Source organism: Sceloporus occidentalis, unplaced genomic scaffold, assembly GCF_023333645.1.
Source record: "Sceloporus occidentalis isolate IW3139 unplaced genomic scaffold, rSceOcc1.0.p SCAF_1, whole genome shotgun sequence".
NCBI lineage: Eukaryota > Metazoa > Chordata > Lepidosauria > Squamata > Phrynosomatidae > Sceloporus > Sceloporus occidentalis.
Window position 1 is genome coordinate 13,483,837 of NW_028316981.1, and position 18,929 is coordinate 13,502,765.

The window sequence follows — 18,929 nt, forward strand, 5'->3', positions numbered from 1 at the left end:
TTTTTACAGATGCTAAGGGATAATTAAAATATATTTAACTAGCACGTTAAAGAGTCACAGATCTATAAATCTGGCCACCAAAATAGGATTCATAAACGAAGTGGAGACAGGTGAAAGAAAAAGTCATCCCTGGATCATTTTGGAAGAAGCCTTTCAGGAAGGCTCAAAATATTTTTATATGCTTGTGTTTGGCATACTTGACTTGGTTGTTTGATTTCACATATGTTCACTGTTACTTTCGAATAAGAAGTTTTTTATTTGACATGAATAAACATGATTAACTGCCGTTCTTTTCTGAAGTGTAGGAACCTATCCCTCTTCTTTCTACGTTACTGCTATCTCTGGTACGAAATTTTCTGTTGAAGAAGTAAGGCTGAGGAACACATCTACTTTGTTGATGGAAGTATACCGGAGTTCGTTGTAACTTAGTTATTGTACGTTAATTACTGCAAAAAGGAGAGAGAATTACAAGGACTACACTATATGTAATTGTTAGGAAGGTAGGGTTAGTCATGCGAGTTACTGCAATGGGTCTTCTGGCATTTTAAAAGCTAGAACGTTTTATTTGGTGTAAGCCTTTATGGACTGTAGCACTTACACCAAATAAAACTTATTGCTCTTTCAGGTGCAATAAACCTTGTTGTCATTTGTGTAAGCTCTTATTTGAACTAGGAGTCTGCTAGCTCAGGTTCTTTGACACTACACGAAGGATAAAGAAAGGGCTGTGTGTGTGTGTGTGTGTGTGCCTTCATGCATTTCTTAGGTTTTCTTAGGCAAGGTAGAGGTGTTTTTGTCTGGTCCTTTGTCTCAAATGGAGCCTACAATACCTAATATTCATTGTCTCCCATCCAAGTACTAACCAGGGCTGACCCTGCAGAGGTAATCTGGTGCCTTTATTCCTAAAGAGCAGCTTAAGGGACCCCATTTTGCAACTTCCCAAGCCTCCAGACTCCAATACTTTTTTTAAATTCAGCCAAGTTTTCATCCCCAAAAACTGAAAACCCGCCAAATTTGCCCCCACAACCCTCCAAACCCCAGAAACAGCAAAGATCAGCTGTTTCAAGGCCAAATTCTCCACCATATTTAATGCCAGCCTAAGCAACCACCTTATACAACAAAACAGACACCTACAGGAAGAACAGAAGGAACAGCACAACAATGCAAGAATCATCTTAGGCTGCTTTTCTCCAAGCAACTGGCATTCAGAGACATGCTAATCCTGATCCTAAAGGGAATATAATACAGTCAGTGCCAACAGTAGCCATAGATTCTCCTGTCTGCAATAAATCTGCCCAGTACATTTTCAAAACATTACCCTGTCTTGCTACAGTGAATTTCATGATTTAACGTAGTAGTAGGTTCAGTTTAAGTTAAAAGTATTAGATCTAGTGCAGTAGGCCCTTGGTCTTCACTGGGGTTTGGCTCCTGGCCCTCTCATGGATACCAAAATCCATGGATGCTCAAGTCCTATTAAATACAATGGTGTAATAAAATGGTGCCCCTTATATAAAACAACAAAATCAAGGTTTGTTTTCTGGAATCTCTCTCTCCTCATTAGAAATTCTAGTCTATCACCAGAGGTCTGAATTGAGAGAAAGGTTTCTTATCACACTACATGGGCTCACTGGCTTTTACCTAGTATCACAGAGTCTGTGTTGTCAGCATCAATTTTGTGAATGGTCAGCCTTAATTGACTTAATTGTCACTGCCAGTATTTACTTGCATTCAAATTCCTTTTGTACTGAAAAGGTGACAAAATATTCTTTGTTGATTTATATGATTCCCATTTTGGGAATGGGAATCATGCAAAACAACAAAGACTTAACAGCCGACCCTTTTCAAACTTTGAAAGTTAGTCTCTACTTGACTGCACAGGTGACAGTCACCAGAAATGTTTTTGTTGTGTATTATGGATAAAGAACTGGATGGTAAACATGGATTACTTCTTTGATATATAACAATGGATTTTTGAACAATAAGAACTCTAACAATGTAATATTTTGGTTATTAGTAATTCTAGTAGGATTATTTAGTTGGACCTGTAAGGGCAGAATAGTAGGTTTCCTTTTTATTTATCTTTTCGTTATACTTAGGGTGGTCATAGCCCTTTTTTCTTCTTTTTCTTTCTCTTTGTCTCTTTATTTTTTATTTTCTGTCTATACTTTCTGAATGTTTTCTCTAAATGTATATTATCTTGGTTTTGATTGTAAATCAGACTGTTAGTATTAAATTTATAAATAAATACATCGCCCCCCCCCCCCCAAAAAAAAAAAAAGATTTAACAGAAGACCTTCCTTTCAAGCTTTGAAAGTTACTCTCAACTTGATTTGCACAGGGGACTATATATATAGTAATTCTCTCTTATTCCAGAAATACATTGTTCAGCTATGACAGTCAATAATGTACATATTATTATTATTATTATTATTATTATTATTATGCTTTATTTATAAAACACTGTAAATTTATACAGGGCTGTACATACAATCAATTAAAATAGATAAAATAAACCTGCCTATGGCATACACTCTATTAGCTTTTGTTAGGTTTCGAGAGTTTATTCTGTTTTATTGTACCATCTGTATACAATGTTCAGTGAATCCTCCCCGCCAGAGATTAATAAACTGCCAAGAAAACAGGGGAAACAATTCCATTTCAAAAGCACCTGTTGACTTCTGAGACATCAGCTGTTTATATGCTAGACTGATATTTCTGGTTACTTATTATATTTTTATTATTCTGTTACTGACATTGTTATCCCACCTTTCCTCCAGTGATATCCACTACTTCGTCCTCAGAACCACCTGAGAGGGAGACTAATCCATAGTTACCCAGTAAGTTTCAAGATTCAGTGGGAACTGAATCTCTCAAAAGTCTCAGTCCAAAGGTATAGCCATTGCATTAGGCCTATGTTTCAAAACTAGATTTACCTTGGGAACATGCTATCAGAGAACACAAAGAGTTATTGTAATAAACTGGATATGGACACCCTATTTGGTTAAGCATGCCATAAACCAGGTCTAAAAAAGGAGGCAGAGACAGGGAGACCAGATGTCATAGCTGTGGAGGAGGACAAAGCACTGCAAAATGTAGGATGTTACAAAATAAAAACTAAAGCCACTCATATAAATATAACTTCATGCTTCTCAGTCATACTCCAAATGGAGGATATTTTGGAATTCCTCCTGGACAGAAGGCTGAAATGTACAACTTGTCTTGGAAAAGGAGGATGTCTGGTCACCCTGGGCAGGGAAGTCACAATAAGGCACTGTAGTATATCTACAAATAAACTAGCTTTGGGGCCTCTGAGCTTAAGGCTGACAGAACCTCTCTTCTACCTAAGGGAGTAAAAGACAGCAAATAAGCCCACTGTAGAGATCCATGAGTACTCCTGCTCCTACTTAGGAATGCTACAAAACCATAAAGGGCACTTACATCTGGTGTCCCTCAAGGAGCCATTCTGTCCCCCATGCTATTTAACATTTACATGAAACCGCTGGGAGAGATCATCCGGAGACACGGGGCGCAGTGTTATCAGTACGCTGATGACACTCAAATATGTTTCTCTGTGTCTCCGACTGATGCAGTGACTAGGGATGGCATCTCTCCTCTAAATGCCTGTCTGGAGTCAGTAATGGGCTGGATGAGGGAAAACAGACTCAGCTCGAATCCAGAGAAAACGGAAGTACTCATGATAGGTTCTCCTGGCCCGGGAAAGGAAATTTGTCCACCTGTCCTGAATGGGGTCACACTCCCCTTGAAGGACTCAGTTCGCAGTCTGGGGGTGCTTCTGGACTCGTCGCTCCACCTCACATCTCAGGTGAATGTGACAGTCAGGAGCACCTGTTATCAGCTTCGGCTGATACACCAGCTGCGACCCTACCTTGGCCAGGGGGACCTTGAACTTCTCGGTTGAATTTCTGTAACACGCTCTACATGGGGCAACCCTTGTACCAAACCCGGAAGCTTCAATTAGTACAGAATATGGCAGCAAGGTTAGTTACTGGATGTCCCAGGACTAGCCACATAACACCTATTTTGCAAGATCTTCATTGGCTGCCTATTCGCTTCCGGGCGCAATACAAGGTGTTGGGCCCAGGGTACTTGGAGGACCGCCTCTCCCCATATAATCCGCCCCGCACTCTCAGATCGGCTGGGAAGCAATTGTTGAGGGTTCCTAAGTCGAAGTACACCTTGACTGCACAGAGGGCGTTTTCTAACTCGGCCCCCAGCTCTGGAACTCCCTTCTCGGCGAGCTCCGCTCTGTCACCTCCCTTGACCTGTTTAGGAAGAAGCTCAAGACCTATCTCTTCCAACAGGCTTTCCCCCATGTGTCGTGATATCTGCTCTCTCCCCATCACATAAGTTGTCTTCCAGCTAGTTTTGTTTTGGTTTTCATTCTCTGTAATTTTATGGTGTTTTTAACTCTAGAGTGTTTTTATGATGTGTATATACTGTTTGTTCAAATTGTATAATGTTTTATACCCTTGTTGTAACCCGCTTTGATCTCCTTTGGAAAAGCGGGCTATAAATAAACAGTATTATTATTATTATTATTATTATTATTATTATTATAAACTGTGCCATGGAATAATAATATAAGGGAAGCTATCACAAGAACATGGAACTAGAAATCCACACAGCCAACATACTGTGGCTGGGGGATTCTGGGAACTGTAGCCCAAATACAATAAGCTTTCAAGCTCTAGCCATCACAAGGGAGAGGACTCAGAATATGCATAGTGCCACCAGCCGCATTTATATGTCATGGTAAGCCATGCATTGCCCAACAGATAAGCAAAGAAGCCACAGCTATTTTTCTCCATTTGTTTCCATCCTGTCCTTTTTGTTAGCAGAGCTAAAGACAAGCCACGGTTTTAAGACCAATCCTAATGACAAACTGTGGTTTAAACAAGCTATGGTTCATAAGCCAACAACAATCCAACTGTGATTAGTGGCAGCCAAATAAAACACAACAACAAGCCAAGTTTCAACAAGCCACAGCAAATACATTTTTTAAAAAGTTTTAAGAGAAGTTAGAACCGAGTGATATGACAGCAGCCAGACAATACTCTGCAGCACTGACCTAGCTTTTGATGTAAACAGGAAAGAAACACAAGAATGGTTTTTCCCTAACCTTGATCAGAAAAGAAAACTCTAGGCATGCACAAACAAGTCAAATACACCTCCTCAGCAGGATCTCGGCTTGTGGTGATGCATATCTGTAGGCACCCTGGACTTAGACGCAGATAGTATACACACCCTTTGTAAAACATGGCAAGGCAGGGAGCAGTAGCCTGCCTGCAAGGAGGCTAGCTCTGTTCCTCCTTCAACAGTGCACTGCATTTCTATGCTGATGTGGAAAGGCCAACCCCACCATTTGGCAAATGGTGCCTCACATCTCTTCCACACTACAGACATAAAGCAGTTTGACACTCCTTTAACTCTCCCTTAAACTAGTATCCAGAGCTTGGGAAAGTTACTTTTTGGATTACAACATCCAGATTCCCCCAGACAGCATGAGCACTGCCTTGAATGGCAATCTCAATCCAGTGGCCATATTGGCTGTAGAAATCTCAATCACCAGGCTGAAGTTAAATTCAACTACTCCTCAAATTTGCCTCTGTAGATGGAACTGGGGGGCAAAGCCACATCACCTTATCCTTTGCCTCAGACAGCAAAATATGCTGGGCCACCCTTGGGTATAGGCCTTCCCCTACTGAAATCCTCTTCATTTCTATGGTGTAGACAGGTAGGATTCAGCACATTTCTTCTCCATCAGACAGGTCACTCACTTGTGTGCAGTTCCTTATCACCTACAGCCCTAGTTTTCAACATTTGGTCCTCCAGATGTTTCAGTCTTCAGCTGCCAGAACCTGCCAAACCACTGGCCATAGTGTTTCAGGCTTCTGGGAGCTGAAGTCCAATTTTAAAAATCCCAGGCATCTGGGAAAAGAACATTGGTGCATTTTACAGCTTTCTCATTCTCTTCGATTACCCAAGGTAGGGTTAATTATGCAAAATAAGCAAAATTATGAACATTTGCTCAGTTCAGCTTTTTTTTCTGGCATGGAAGGAAGATTTCTGAAAGAGAGGTTTAGCAGAGAGTGTACAGAGTATTCTCAGAAAATTAAGACTGGTTTTCAGCACTAAGGGTGGGGCCAGGTTGTAAGCTTCCCAGAGGTACCAGATAGGGCAGGGCAAAGATTTAAAATATAAATAAGTGTAGGTACAATTACCTGTGGCAGCTGAGACAGAAACGTGGGTGAGGGAGTGGGGAGGGATAATAAATTACATGACTTGGCATGCACATCCAACACGCAGAAAGCCCAGAAATACAGTCTGCTATGCAATGTACATTACAGTTTTAATTTACCTGCCACTTTTAACTTGAGAATAGCTTACAGCAAAATTAAAAACACACTATCAAGAATACTATAAAACAAGGGTAAGCAGCTGCATGTCCTTTCTGACCCCCCCTGTGGACTGCCCCTTCCTAACAGTGCCCTTTTATGCCTCTTTTTCTACCTATCTCCCATTCAAAATGGCAACTGGCAGTGATGTTGTGCCACTTTCTGTTGCTATTTTGGCTGGGATAAGGCCAAAAGAGGAGATATTGGGGATATGTGCTGGAGAGATGAATTGAGCTTTTTTTGCTTGTTTGAGGGGCGGCATTCCATACCTAGAAAAATTAAAACAAGGGAAGGTTTTGGAAACTTGAAAAGTGGGGTCTGGGAGATGCACATGTTTGCAAGCCACAGTCTCCAAATCCCTGAGATAAAACAGAAAGCATAAAATAGATGAAGACAAATATATCAGCAGCTACACCAAAAGTGCCAAATTAAAATAGATCAGTTTACACTGACCAAGGGGCAAACTGGACTAAGTAGTAACTGCGCGAATGGTTTTTCAAAAGTAAATTTTAAATAGAGAATAGTTTGTTCTGGACCGGGATCTGAGATGGAGGCAAAGGGTTTTTAACACGTGCAACACGTATTGTATGCATTTTGGTTGGTCCAATAAAGCAATCACTGTTTTGTGGATTTTGGATGTTATTGTACTTTGCTACATGGCCAACATGGTCACCTCTTGCTGTCATCCTACTCCAGATCACACCTATTTGCTTTGGAGGCAAAAGCTCTCCAAAGGAAGACTTTCTTTCAATGCAAATAAATAGAACCTAAGAGGGGAGACAAAAGATTAGTGTCCCCTTCACTAGCCACAAAATGGGTCTCAAGTCATCTCTGGTGTCTGTATGTGTGCATCTATCTGCTTTTTTAAAAAGCCATTTTTCATGATGGCTTATTCAATGAGTGGTGTCTAATCACATAACAGCCCAACAACGAGAGATGACATGCATTTCACTAAGGAGCCACTCCTGAGAAAGCATTTCTCTTACTGAAAAAGGCAAGAAGGTCATTTGTAGACAACATCAGCATGGGACAGACTGCCCGAAAAGAGTGGCATGCCGGTGGTCTAATTTCCTCTGGAGGGAAGCCACAGCCACCAAACAGTGCGGCTTCCCTACAGAGGAAAACTGGGTTCTTTTTGAGCTGCAGGGGTGGCGTAACAAGCGCGCCACTGTCGCACTAGTTATGTAAGCACTATGTGGCAATGTGCGGATGCCGCACAGCGCGTGCGTAACAATGGTGGTGCCCATGTACACAGGGCACCGCCATTGTTATGCTGCCCGCACATACTAAGGTTAGGGACCATGCGGTTGCCCCACAGTCCCTAACCCTAGAATCGGTGCCGGTATGCCGATTTTGGTGGTATGTACCGTGCCATCCTCAGCCTCATTTCTTGATCTTAATTCTCAGGAAAGGTATTTGTACAAGAGAAAATGTCCCTCAAACATCCGAGGCCATTGTAGAGCTTTAAAACCTAAAATTAGTGCCTAGTTTGGTTCAGAAAATAACTGAGAAGCTCTTATCAAACAAGCATGGTATTTCCCCCTGTGAATGGTTCTGCCGTGCCATAATGTGGACAAGCTGCAGTTCCCATACGATCTTCAAGGCCAATCTCATACACAATTTATTACAGCCATCAAGCCAAGAAATGACCAGGTCATGCAGCTGTATAACAAGATCCTTGTTATTCAGAAAGAGGTGCAAACTGAAGAACAGATGAAGCCAACAAAGCTCTCCTGGCAACAACAACCAGCATGAGCCGAACTGAACTGGATCCAGACAATCCATTTTAATCCAGTAAAGACAACAGCCCACTCCACCACTTGGCTGGGAAAGGATATATTGGAAATGGACCTATAATTGTTTAAATTAAAGAAATCTAGAAGTGGTACACTACTACAGCACCTTCTGGAAAGAAGCATTAACAACCTACTGGATCTGGATTTCCATCCCCTCCCTACCCAATAAGCTACGGTCCTCCAAGGTGAAGAGCCATCTAGGCACGTATTATTCTTTGAATTAAGCCACGCTGAATTCTGAGGGGCTTACTTCACATTTGACAACATACAGGAATGTGCTGTAAGTGTTATAAGAATATAAGAAAAGTCACGCTGGATCAGACCAGCTTCATTCAACTGAGCCCAGTGTCTGGTTTATATGAGAATGCCTAATCTATTCACCTAATCTTCTCTATATCATGTGTGATTTTATAAACATCAATCATGTCCCCTCTTTTTTTAAAATTAACAAGTCCCAAATAGTATGACCTTTTCCTCTAGGGCAGGAGGAGCCAAATGATGATCTCCAGGTGCTTTTGGACTACAACTCCCATAATTTCCATCCACTGATCAGACCTGACTAAGGTTTAGGGCTGACCCAAGTCCTTTTTCCTGTGACAATGAACAAGATGGCACCGACTCCCATGCCATTTGCAAATTAGACTGGCCTGGTATTTTTTTTAAAAGTTATTTTAGGGATTTTTAAAGAAAATTAGTCCCCCCACTTCTATCTATTCTTACTTGTTGTACATTACTCAGGAAACTCTGCCAAGCTGAGAGCTGATAAACCAACAAATAAATAGATCTTTCTTCAACAGTGGTTATGCGGCAACATTGTCTATCGGATGGTCCTTATATATGCCTGCTCGAGAAGGGAAATTTGTCAGAGAGGCCCTTCAGTGTGTCCCACCAGTGAGGGCAACACATTATGGGAGAGGGTCTTTTTTGCTGTGGCACCGCTAGTTATGGAATACCCCCTTTGGAGGGTATCATTGCAGTGCCAAGTCAAAACATGCCTTTAGGGCCTAAGTGATTCCATCCAAGGGTGCATCTACGCTGTAGAAATAATGTACTTTGTCACTGCTTTAACTGCCACGGCTCCATTTTACAGAATCCTGGGATCTGTAGTTTTGTGAGACACCGGCACTCTTTGACCGAAAATTTAAAGACTGTCAAACTACAAATCCCATAGGATGAAGCTGTAGTACCTAAGCTGGTGTCAAACTGCATTATTTCTACAGTGTAGCTGCAACCCAATTTGCAAATGTGCTATGGCTGGCACTATTTCAAATTGTTTTAATTGGTTTTAAATTATCCAGCTTTATTATTTAATATATTAAGTCTTTAAAAATTATTGTTGTTCCTTATTGTCCTAAATTGACTTTATTTTATGCCATCCTGGGATCCTCCTTGGATACAGGGCAGGATATAAATATTTTAGTAAATACCGTAAAACAACACAAAAATACTGGGTTTACTATGATGCTACTTTAGTTGGTTCATGGCCTGTCAGCATGGTCCACAGTTCTCTCCAGTACTTGTCACCAGCCAGCATTTCTTGCCTGAGGCAACTGCTACCAAACAGCAGAGATGGTCCTGTAAAACATCTAGTGCAAATCTTCTGGATGGCAGCTATGATGCTTATACCATATTCCTAGAATCAACAGCGTTTTAGAGCTGGAAAGGGAAACTTGGAGTGCATCTACACTGCAGAAATAATGCAATTTGACCCCACTTTAACTGCTATGGTTCCATAATGTCATGAGGTGCCAGCACTCTTCGGCAGAGAAGGCTAAAGACCTTGTAAAACTCCAAGCCCCAGGATTTCATAGGTTGGAGCTACATCACGTAAAACGGTGTCAAAGTACATTATTTCTACAGTGATGCGTCTCCAGCTCTTGGACAGGAAATCCACAGCTAAAGCATCCCTGACAGATGACCATCCAACCTTTGTTTAAAAACCTGCACTGACATCTTCTGCTGGGGGCAACCCCATTTTGGTTGCTTTCCTGGTCAGATAAAAGCAACTAAAAATCAAACTGCTCTTTAAACGTAGGATGTAACAGCAAAATAAAAGGCCACATTGGCAGCTGTGACACATTGCTACCTACAAAACCTGATGTCTTGTGACTCCTTATGCCTGGGACAGGCAAAGTGTGGCCCTTCAGATGTTAGACTGCAATTCCCAGCACCCATGGCCAGCAGTCGATGGTAGGGGATGCTAGGAGCTGCAATCCAACAAGCATCTGGAGCGCTACATTTTGTCTACTCCCCACTGCTATTCCCTTCTCCTTTTGTGTCATGTCTTCTTAGATTGTAAGCCTAAGGGCAGGGAGCTGTCTAAATAACTATCTTTAAGCCACTCTGAGAGCTTTTGTGGCTGAAGAGTGGGGTATAAATGCAATAAAAGAAATAAACAAATACTCCTGCCCTAGCAGCCTTCTGTTTATCTACCTGCTACCCAATGCACCCACCATTGCAGGGCTATAATTTTGCGATCTAGACCACACAGGCTTTTAATGAACAACAGCACACATGTTTTACATATAGTGTTTCAAACTACAGGCTTTCACACATGATTTCCACATTGTTTCTGCAGCATTACACAAAGTGGATTCCCAACACAGAAAAAAACAAAAGGGACTCCTAAGCATTTTTTAAAAATGTAAGCCAACTGACAGCCAGATCCTATACATTTTTCTCTCAAGCCCAGTATGCTCAGTGGGGACAAAACTGTTCATAAGCTGGAAGCCTAAGGCTCCCATCATAGGCATATTTACTTGGGAGTATACTCTGCTAGAATTAGTGTTATTTATTTCTGAATAATGTGCAAAGAATTGAATCAAACCATTTTTTGTTTTGTTTTGGAATCTACGAGTATAATTTGAAAAGTAAATTTCCAAAGTTGGGCTTAGGCAGTTATTTCAGCATTACTTTAATCCAGTGCTTCTCAATTATTTTCTGTCATGCCCCCCCAGGAAGAAGAAAACATTTCGCGCCCCCCGCACGACTGTAAATAGTTAAAATTGTTATAAGTACACCTCTGCATAACAGAGCCTCGCGCCCCCCTTTACGGAGCCTCGCGCCCTCCCTGGGGGGGCCGCCCCACTATTTGAGAAAGGATGCTTTAATCCATTAGAATATAATTTTCAGACACATAAAGGGTTATTTTCAACACACACAAAAAAGGATGTGGATGAATAGAAGTGTCTATGTAAATCATGGGGTTAAAGGGCCATGGATTGCATTTGGAGATTTCACATTTCTATTCAACATGATTCCTAAATTTCTCAAAAAAGAACCCAATCATGTAACACTCAGAGGCGGAATAAGCCTGTTGTCCAACAGATTTTCGATTACAATTCCCACCAGCCTTAACCAGCATAAGCAAATGATCAGTAATTATGGAAGTTGTAGTGAAAAAACATCAGAAGGGGCCCAGGTTAGCCTTCAGGGGACTGAGGTTTAGGTTTTCCTTAAGCCAGCCTTGGGCCAGTTACTTTCTTTTTCAACCTAACCTACTTCACAGGGCTGTAGAGGGGATAAAAATGACAAAAGGGGAACTACTTCTGCCACCTTTAAATCCTTCAGTGAGGCAATAAAACAAAATAAACTATTCAACATAAAACTGAACAACTTGTTCCCAGCCAGCGGTTGCTGTTGATAAATTAGCATAGCAAGACAGTAAGCAATATAACAAATGCCAAGAGGAGTGTTCATATACATCCAGTTTATGGAAATAGGTTTTTAAACTTTCAGACCCAGGAGCCATCTTTAAGCTCAAATCACCAAATGCAGATCGGGGTTAAAGTTGTATCGTAACATCTCTCTCTTTCTCTCTCCCTCTCTCTCTGAATCTTCCCTTCCACCTTTTATCTTCTCTCAATAAACACCAATAGCCTTAAATGCCAATTACAAAAAAGGAGAAAAGGAAAATAACACAGCAGTGTCACTGTCATTGGTGTGACTCAGCTTCATCAGGGTGTAACCCAAGGGTAGGCAACCTGCGGCCCGTGGGCTGGATGCGGCCCGGCAAGGCCTTGGGACCGGCCCCAGCCCAGTCCTGCCGCCGATTGCCGCCAGGGCCTTTGGGGCAATTGTCTATAGAAGCCTCAGAAACATGCATTTATATTAACATTTATTTAAAAATCAGCAATTTTTTTCACGTGTCCTCCATTTTTTTAAAAAAAAAGTGTCTTCCATTTGAAAATTTTGTCCTACATTTATCCTGGTTTATTTATATATTTAATTTTTTAAAAAAATATTTAATTATTTATTTTTTGGCTTCGGCCCCCCAGTTGTCTGAGGGACAGCAACCCAGCCCCCGGCTCAAAAAGGTTGCCTACCCCTGGTGTAACCCAACCAACTTAGAATCACAGAGTTGGAAGCAACCCCAAGCGTCATCCAGTCCAAACCCCTGCCATGCAGGAACTCTCCATCAAAGCACTCTGGACAGATGGCCATCCAGCCTCTGTTCAGAAACCTCCAAAGAAGGAGACTCACCATACTCCGAAGCAGAGCATTCCACTGTGAAACAGCTCTTACTATCAAGAAGTTATTCCTAATGCTGAAATGGAATCTCTTTTCCTGTAGCTTGCATCCACTGCTCCAGGTCCTATTCTCTGGAGCAGCAGAAAACAAGCTTGCTCCATCCTCAATATGATATCCCTTTCAAATATTTGAACATGGCTATTGTGTCACTTCTTAATCTTCTCTTCATCAGTCTAAACATGCTCATCTCCCTACGGTGCTCCTCACAGGGCATGGTTTCACCTTTCACCATTATGGTTGCCCTCCTCTGGACACAACTTGTGTGTCATATATTGTGACATATACAGCTGGCCTACCATATCCACTAATTCCTTATCCACGGATTCAACCATCCACAGCTTAAATATATTTTCAAGATGTGGATGGTTGAATCTGTGGATAAGGAATCAGTGGATATGGTAGGCCAGCTGTATATGTCACAATATATGACACACAATGTGACATATATGACACTATATGTCACATTGGTGTTCAGCTGGTATATATACATATAAATTCCAAAAAGCAAACCTCGATTTTACATTTTATATAAGAAACACTATTTTACTACACCAGTGTAGTTAGTGGGACCTGAACCTCCATGGATTTTGGTATCCATAGGGAGTCCTGGAAACAAACCCCCTCAGATACCAAGGGTCTTTCAAGAAAACCATTCACAGCCCTGGCATCCATTTATTCATACACACACTTTCCAGACTACACTTTATATTTCGTCTGCAATCACTTTTCACAGAGAGGCTAGCTCCTAGTAACTGTAAGCAGTCTCAACCTAGATGAGGATTGCTGCAGCCTTTAAGGCATCTGCAAGTCGCTTCAGAGTAAGCGTGGCCCTAATCCAGCGGCTTAGACCAGATGAACTTTTAATGACAACCCAGACACACACACACGCAAACACTACACGCAAACACACTTTCCTTTCCCCTAATCCTTTTAAGGCCCCATGGCTTAAGGCCCCATGGCTCCGGCCATAGCCATTTCACTTTTTAATCCAGTCAAGGCGCAAATTCAAAGCACTGGAAGAATACCAATTCCTTCCTTCTCTCTTTCTGCCTTGCACACACACACACAGCACAAACGCAACAGCAAAGGGCATCCAAGCTGGAGGTCTAAAATGTTAGCTACCAAGAGTAGCCATGGTGAAAAATTCAGAAGCATGGCCAGCCGGAGAGAAAGGAAGGGAGAAAGAAGGGGAGTTTTCATTATTCTTGTGTGGACAAAAGAGCCAGGTGCTGCCAGAGACCTCTAAGTGTGATCTTCTCACGTGAAATACTGTAAACACACACACACACATACACACAAGAACAAAGAGAAGACCCTCAAAAGAACACAACAGTGGGAAAGGAGAAAGGAGGATGAAGAAAGATGGGGGAGCAAAGTGGCTACAAAGAAAAACCGGGGAAGGCAGGCAAAGAAATTCCAGACGCGCCAAGATGGCGCAGAGAACGACAGGCCTCTGGCGAAGCCTCTTGAGGGAAAACACCCGCTCTTCTTTCTTTCTTTCCTTCCTTCCGTCTTTCCTTCTTCTTTTCTATACCACACCAAACTCTCTCCTGAACCCTTCTTTTGCGCTTTTCCTTTTTCTATCCACGACTCAATTCAATTTCCTGGAATAACATTTTGTACAGTTGTTAAAACAATAAAATAAACAACCCATTGCCCCCTCGGACCAAACAATACCTGTTTTTTCTTTGATTTCACAGAGGACGGTGAATAAGGCCGGCTTCATGCGGTGACAATTCAGCGCGTGTTTCCTGCAGTTTAAACAGTGGGAGAGAGAGCAGATAAAGCCCATATTTTTGGAAAGAGTTTTGGGGATATAATCATATCAATAATATAATATTAAAAACCAAATAAGAATTTATATCTGTTTCCGCAATAGGCCTCAGACCTGATGAACAAGTCTACCTCCATTTATTGGTGCATATAATGGAGTCCTCACTCCACCCCAAATAATGCCAAATATAATTCCAGACAACCACAATAATAAAAACTTTACATATTATGAAATGGTTTGTCAAATGTAGCGGTTGTCACAGGTAAAAGTAAAACGGACAAACTTTGTTAAAAGTTGTGGATGATAAAGAGAAGGTAGATAGTCATTTCTCCCCATTTCTCGTATTTATTCTTTACTGGGAGAAATGGCATGAACCAATGAAATAAAATGACATTAATGTTTTCCCGACCCCCATTTACTCTTTACTGGGAGAAATAACATAAACCAATGAAATAAAATCACATTAATCTTTTCTCGAACCCCATTTACTCTTTACTCGAAGAAATGACATAAACCAATGAAATAAAATCACATTAATGTTTTCTTGACCCCATTGATTTTTTTACTGGGAGAAACGGCATAGACCAATGAAATAAAACCAAGTTAATGTTTTTTCACTGCATATATATTTTTGTTGGGCTCTCTCTTCTTATTTAATTACACTATAAAGTACCTTCAGTATAAAGCAATTTTTAAAAAACACAGATGCTTTGTGCCAAAGCATAATCATACCCTTTAAAATGTGAGATTCTCCATTTTGGCTAGTGAACTCACCCCATTTCTAAACAACATTGCAGTTCACAAATGGAAACAGTTTTGTAAATTAAAACTGTGCATATATGGAATAAAACCTCCACGTTAAACAACAGCTGAGGCACACAACACATACTGAAATGAAACCTCTGACAAATAGGTAATTTCTTGCCTCCGCAATAAAATAAGTATTTATAATTCAAACAGAGAAACCTCCTTTTAGATCAGCACACAATCCTGAGTTTCCATCATCAATTCTCTCTCCAGAACACAACTTTCACCGTGCAGAGTAAAATATCGAATAGAGCGCTATTTTTTTTGTTTACAGTGATACAATGTCCACCACCCAGTGATTTAAGACAAAAACCTCCAACCCATCATTCAGCTCAAATTCAATTTAATACAGAGAGCCACATGGGTCTAGGAAAAGACACCCCTGAGGAACCTAACTTTCTAAATGTACAATGCTCCTCTCTCTTCCAGACCACAGATTCACAATAGTTAAAACATTGCCACTGTGTTCTCTCACCCACATTGACAACTCCCAAGTGAAAGCCACTGAACAGGAATTAAACAGACCCTTTTAATGGGAACCAACCTCAAAAATACAGACCATATCGCAAACCTTGCCCTTGCAAACTGTACCTTAAACCGAGGAATATCTAACTTTCTAGATTGTTAATCAACACATTTTATATTATATTATTTAAAAAAAACAACAACCACCAAACATAATCCTAGCTAACAAAACCCACAATTCAGCAACACCTTTATGAGAACCAGCCAAAAGGCCACAAAAGTGGGAATACTTTTCAGTCCTCCACAATTCTTCTGTTCAAAAGGCTGCACGTTCTTTGATGGCACTTTTTATTTATCTAAATTACACATTTTTAATATTGCTTTTTCCCACTTCCCTTCTTAGGCTGCACCAGCATAGCTATCTTTTGTTTGATTTCAAAGTTTGGCAGTGAAAGAGTCAAAGGGAACCTGAACATCAGGGCCTTTTTCCAAGTTGGTGATACACAACCTGTTTGCTCCCTCCACTTTCCAGTTGGTATCATACATATTTGTGCATGTGTGCGCACATAACACACAATAAAAAATCACCCAATATTAATTAACAATGCTGATGTAACGCAGAGACCCATTAAAGGGGTTGTCTAGATGAAATTAAAAGTGTAATCTGGTAGGTTTAGACTGACAAGCCAAGAATATATGAAAAACCGAACTGTTAATTCTCTGGAAGAGAAATACTATCTGGCTGTTTCAACAAGAGACCTGGGGTTCAGGAATAAGTGGGGAATTCTTAATTAAGGGAATAATCCACATACTTCCCCTATCAACCAGCTCTTATATCCCCTAATCACTATGGATCAAATCCAGATTTAGCAGTGCTTCAAGCAAACCCGCTCAAATCTTCCTTTAATCTTAACCAGGCCAAATCTGGATCCCACCCTCCACTGCAATTCCCCAACTCTGTATAATGTTTTGCTCCCATTTTTCTACCCCAAATTAATTCAATACATGCATTCTGTACCTACAGAAGCCCCACACCAGGCTGAAAAAAACAACATTCACATCCCATTCACTATACAACTGCCAAAATTCCTTTCTTGTTCTAAATCCCAGACCCACCCACCCCCCCAAAAACCCCAAACACTCCCAAATCCACACTTCTTTACCACCTGACTGTGATTCTTCCCCTTCAAGACTATCCAAGAATTTTTTTTTAAATCCAACTTGTTTCATGTCTTCATGCCTTCAGGGATCCCCCAGAAACTCCACTCAAGTCCCCCATCAAAGGATGCAATTCTGGCAAGCATGCCTTTCTTTCTTTCTTTCTTTTCCTTCCTTGTGATCATCTCCAACCCCCACTTTTCAATTCGCCCTCCCCCAAAAAATCTGGCATACCAAAGAGCTCACTCCCCCCCCAAATCTGGACAGATTGGGAGGCTCCATCCAAAGTATCCCCCCAAATGTAGACAGGTGGGGATGCTTCATCCAAAATATCCTCTCCCCAATTCTGGACAGTTGGGGATACTCCATCCAAAGTATCCCCCAAATCTAAACAGGGAGGGGAATGCTCCTTCAAAACTACCCCCCCCCAAATCTGGACAGGTGAGGAGGCTCCATTCAAAGCATCCCCTCCAAATCTGGACAGGTGAAGAGGCCCCATCCAAAGTATCCCCCAAATGCTGGACAGGTGGGGATACTCCACCCAAAGCATCTGGACAGGTAGGGATGCTCCATCCAAAGTATCCCCTCCAAATCTAAACAAGGAGGGGAATATTCCTTCAAAAGTATCCCCTCCCCAAAAAATATGGAAAGGTGGGTAGGCTCCATCCAAAGTATCCCCCCCCCCGATTTGGACAAGTGAAGAGGGTCCATCCAAAGTGCTCCCCAACTCCTTCGAGGAGAACCCCCCAACTCCATCTCCTTATTGTCCAGCCAAAGGCTTCTCAAACACCGCCATGTCCACCCTCCAAACCCCAAGACTTTCAGGTGGGGAGACCCCTCCCTGCCCCCTCAGCCCTTGCCCCCCTCCCCCAACTCAGTGCTTGCTTTGCCCTGACTTTTCCCCCCATCAGAGGCACAAAGGGAGACCCTCCACCCCCAACTTTCCTCCCCCTAGACCCTTCTCCCCCCAAATCCGACCCCAACAACAACAACAACAAGGGAGAAGGGGGTAACCAACTTTGCTTGAGCTTCATCCAAGCTTTGGTCGGTGATGGTCATGATCTGCTGGAGGATGTCGCCAATGTCTTGCTTCCTGGGCTCTCCATTATCCGAGGGGGGCTCATGGAGGGAGTGGGGGCCCATGGGGGGCACCCCTGGCACCGAGGGGTGCCCCGTCAGCCCCACAGCCCCCCGGGCTTGGATCAGCCTCCCTTGGTCATCCATTCTGGCCGAGGATGGCCCCCCTTTTACCCCAACCCCCCCCCAAGGGCTGGCCAAAAAAAGCAAGAAATGCGCACAGGAGGCAGGCGCGCAAAGACGCACAAAAGGCTCCTCTCCTCCTTCTCCCCCGGTTCCTTTCTTTCCCCTTAAAAATCTCCCCACAAGGGAAGGAGGGATGGAAGAAGAGGAGGAGGAGGAGGAAAAGACAAACAACGCCGCTGCCAAGGCTTTGGTGGGGGTCTATTCCATCTTAGATGCTCTCTCCTCCAGGGCCCCTTTCCTTGGAGACTTTGGGGCTGGGAAAATGGAGTCCCACACAAGGGCTGGAGGAGGAGCTGGAAAGGGGGAGGGAAAAGGAGGAGGAGAAGAGAGGGAGGAAGGGAGAGAGAGAGAGAGAGAGAGAGATCAGCTTCTCAGCTTGCTCTTTCTTTTTTTCTTTTTTTCCTTCCCCCCCCCCTCCTCCTCCTCCTCCTCTTTTCAAGGCCTCCCCTTCTTCCCCCCAACCCAAGCCCTTGTGGTTGTGCCAGGCCTGGGCAATGATCTTTGTGGTGGCCTCTCCTCCTTTCCCCTCTTTCTGTTTGCTGCCCTCAGCTGGATGGCTTCAAGAAAAACGCCTGAAGGAAAGAAGAAGGAAAGAGAAAGAGGAGGAGGAGGAGAAGCCCAGCCAGCAGGCAGAAAGAAGAAGGGGAAAAATAATCCTGTTTGCTTTCAAGCTAAAAGGAAAAAAGAAAGGAGGAGGGAAAGGCTGGAGGCAGGGGGAACAGA

At 42.4% G+C, this 18,929-nt stretch overlaps 1 protein-coding gene across 2 annotated transcripts in view; it reads right to left on the minus strand.

Annotated features, from left to right (window-relative positions):
• Window positions 1-18,527, minus strand: part of PBX2 (PBX homeobox 2) — a 50,992-nt gene extending 32,465 nt beyond the window's left edge. For both annotated transcript variants that reach the window (XM_089506020.1, XM_089506019.1), the window contains exons 1-2: window positions 17,962-18,527; window positions 14,417-14,490 (exon numbers count right to left, since the gene is read on the minus strand). In XM_089506020.1, coding sequence (XP_089362146.1) covers window positions 14,417-14,490; window positions 17,962-18,167 — 280 coding nt within the window. In that variant the 5' untranslated portion in view covers window positions 18,168-18,527. The remainder of the gene's footprint in view (window positions 1-14,416; window positions 14,491-17,961) is intronic.
• Window positions 18,528-18,929: the final 402 nt, after the last annotated feature.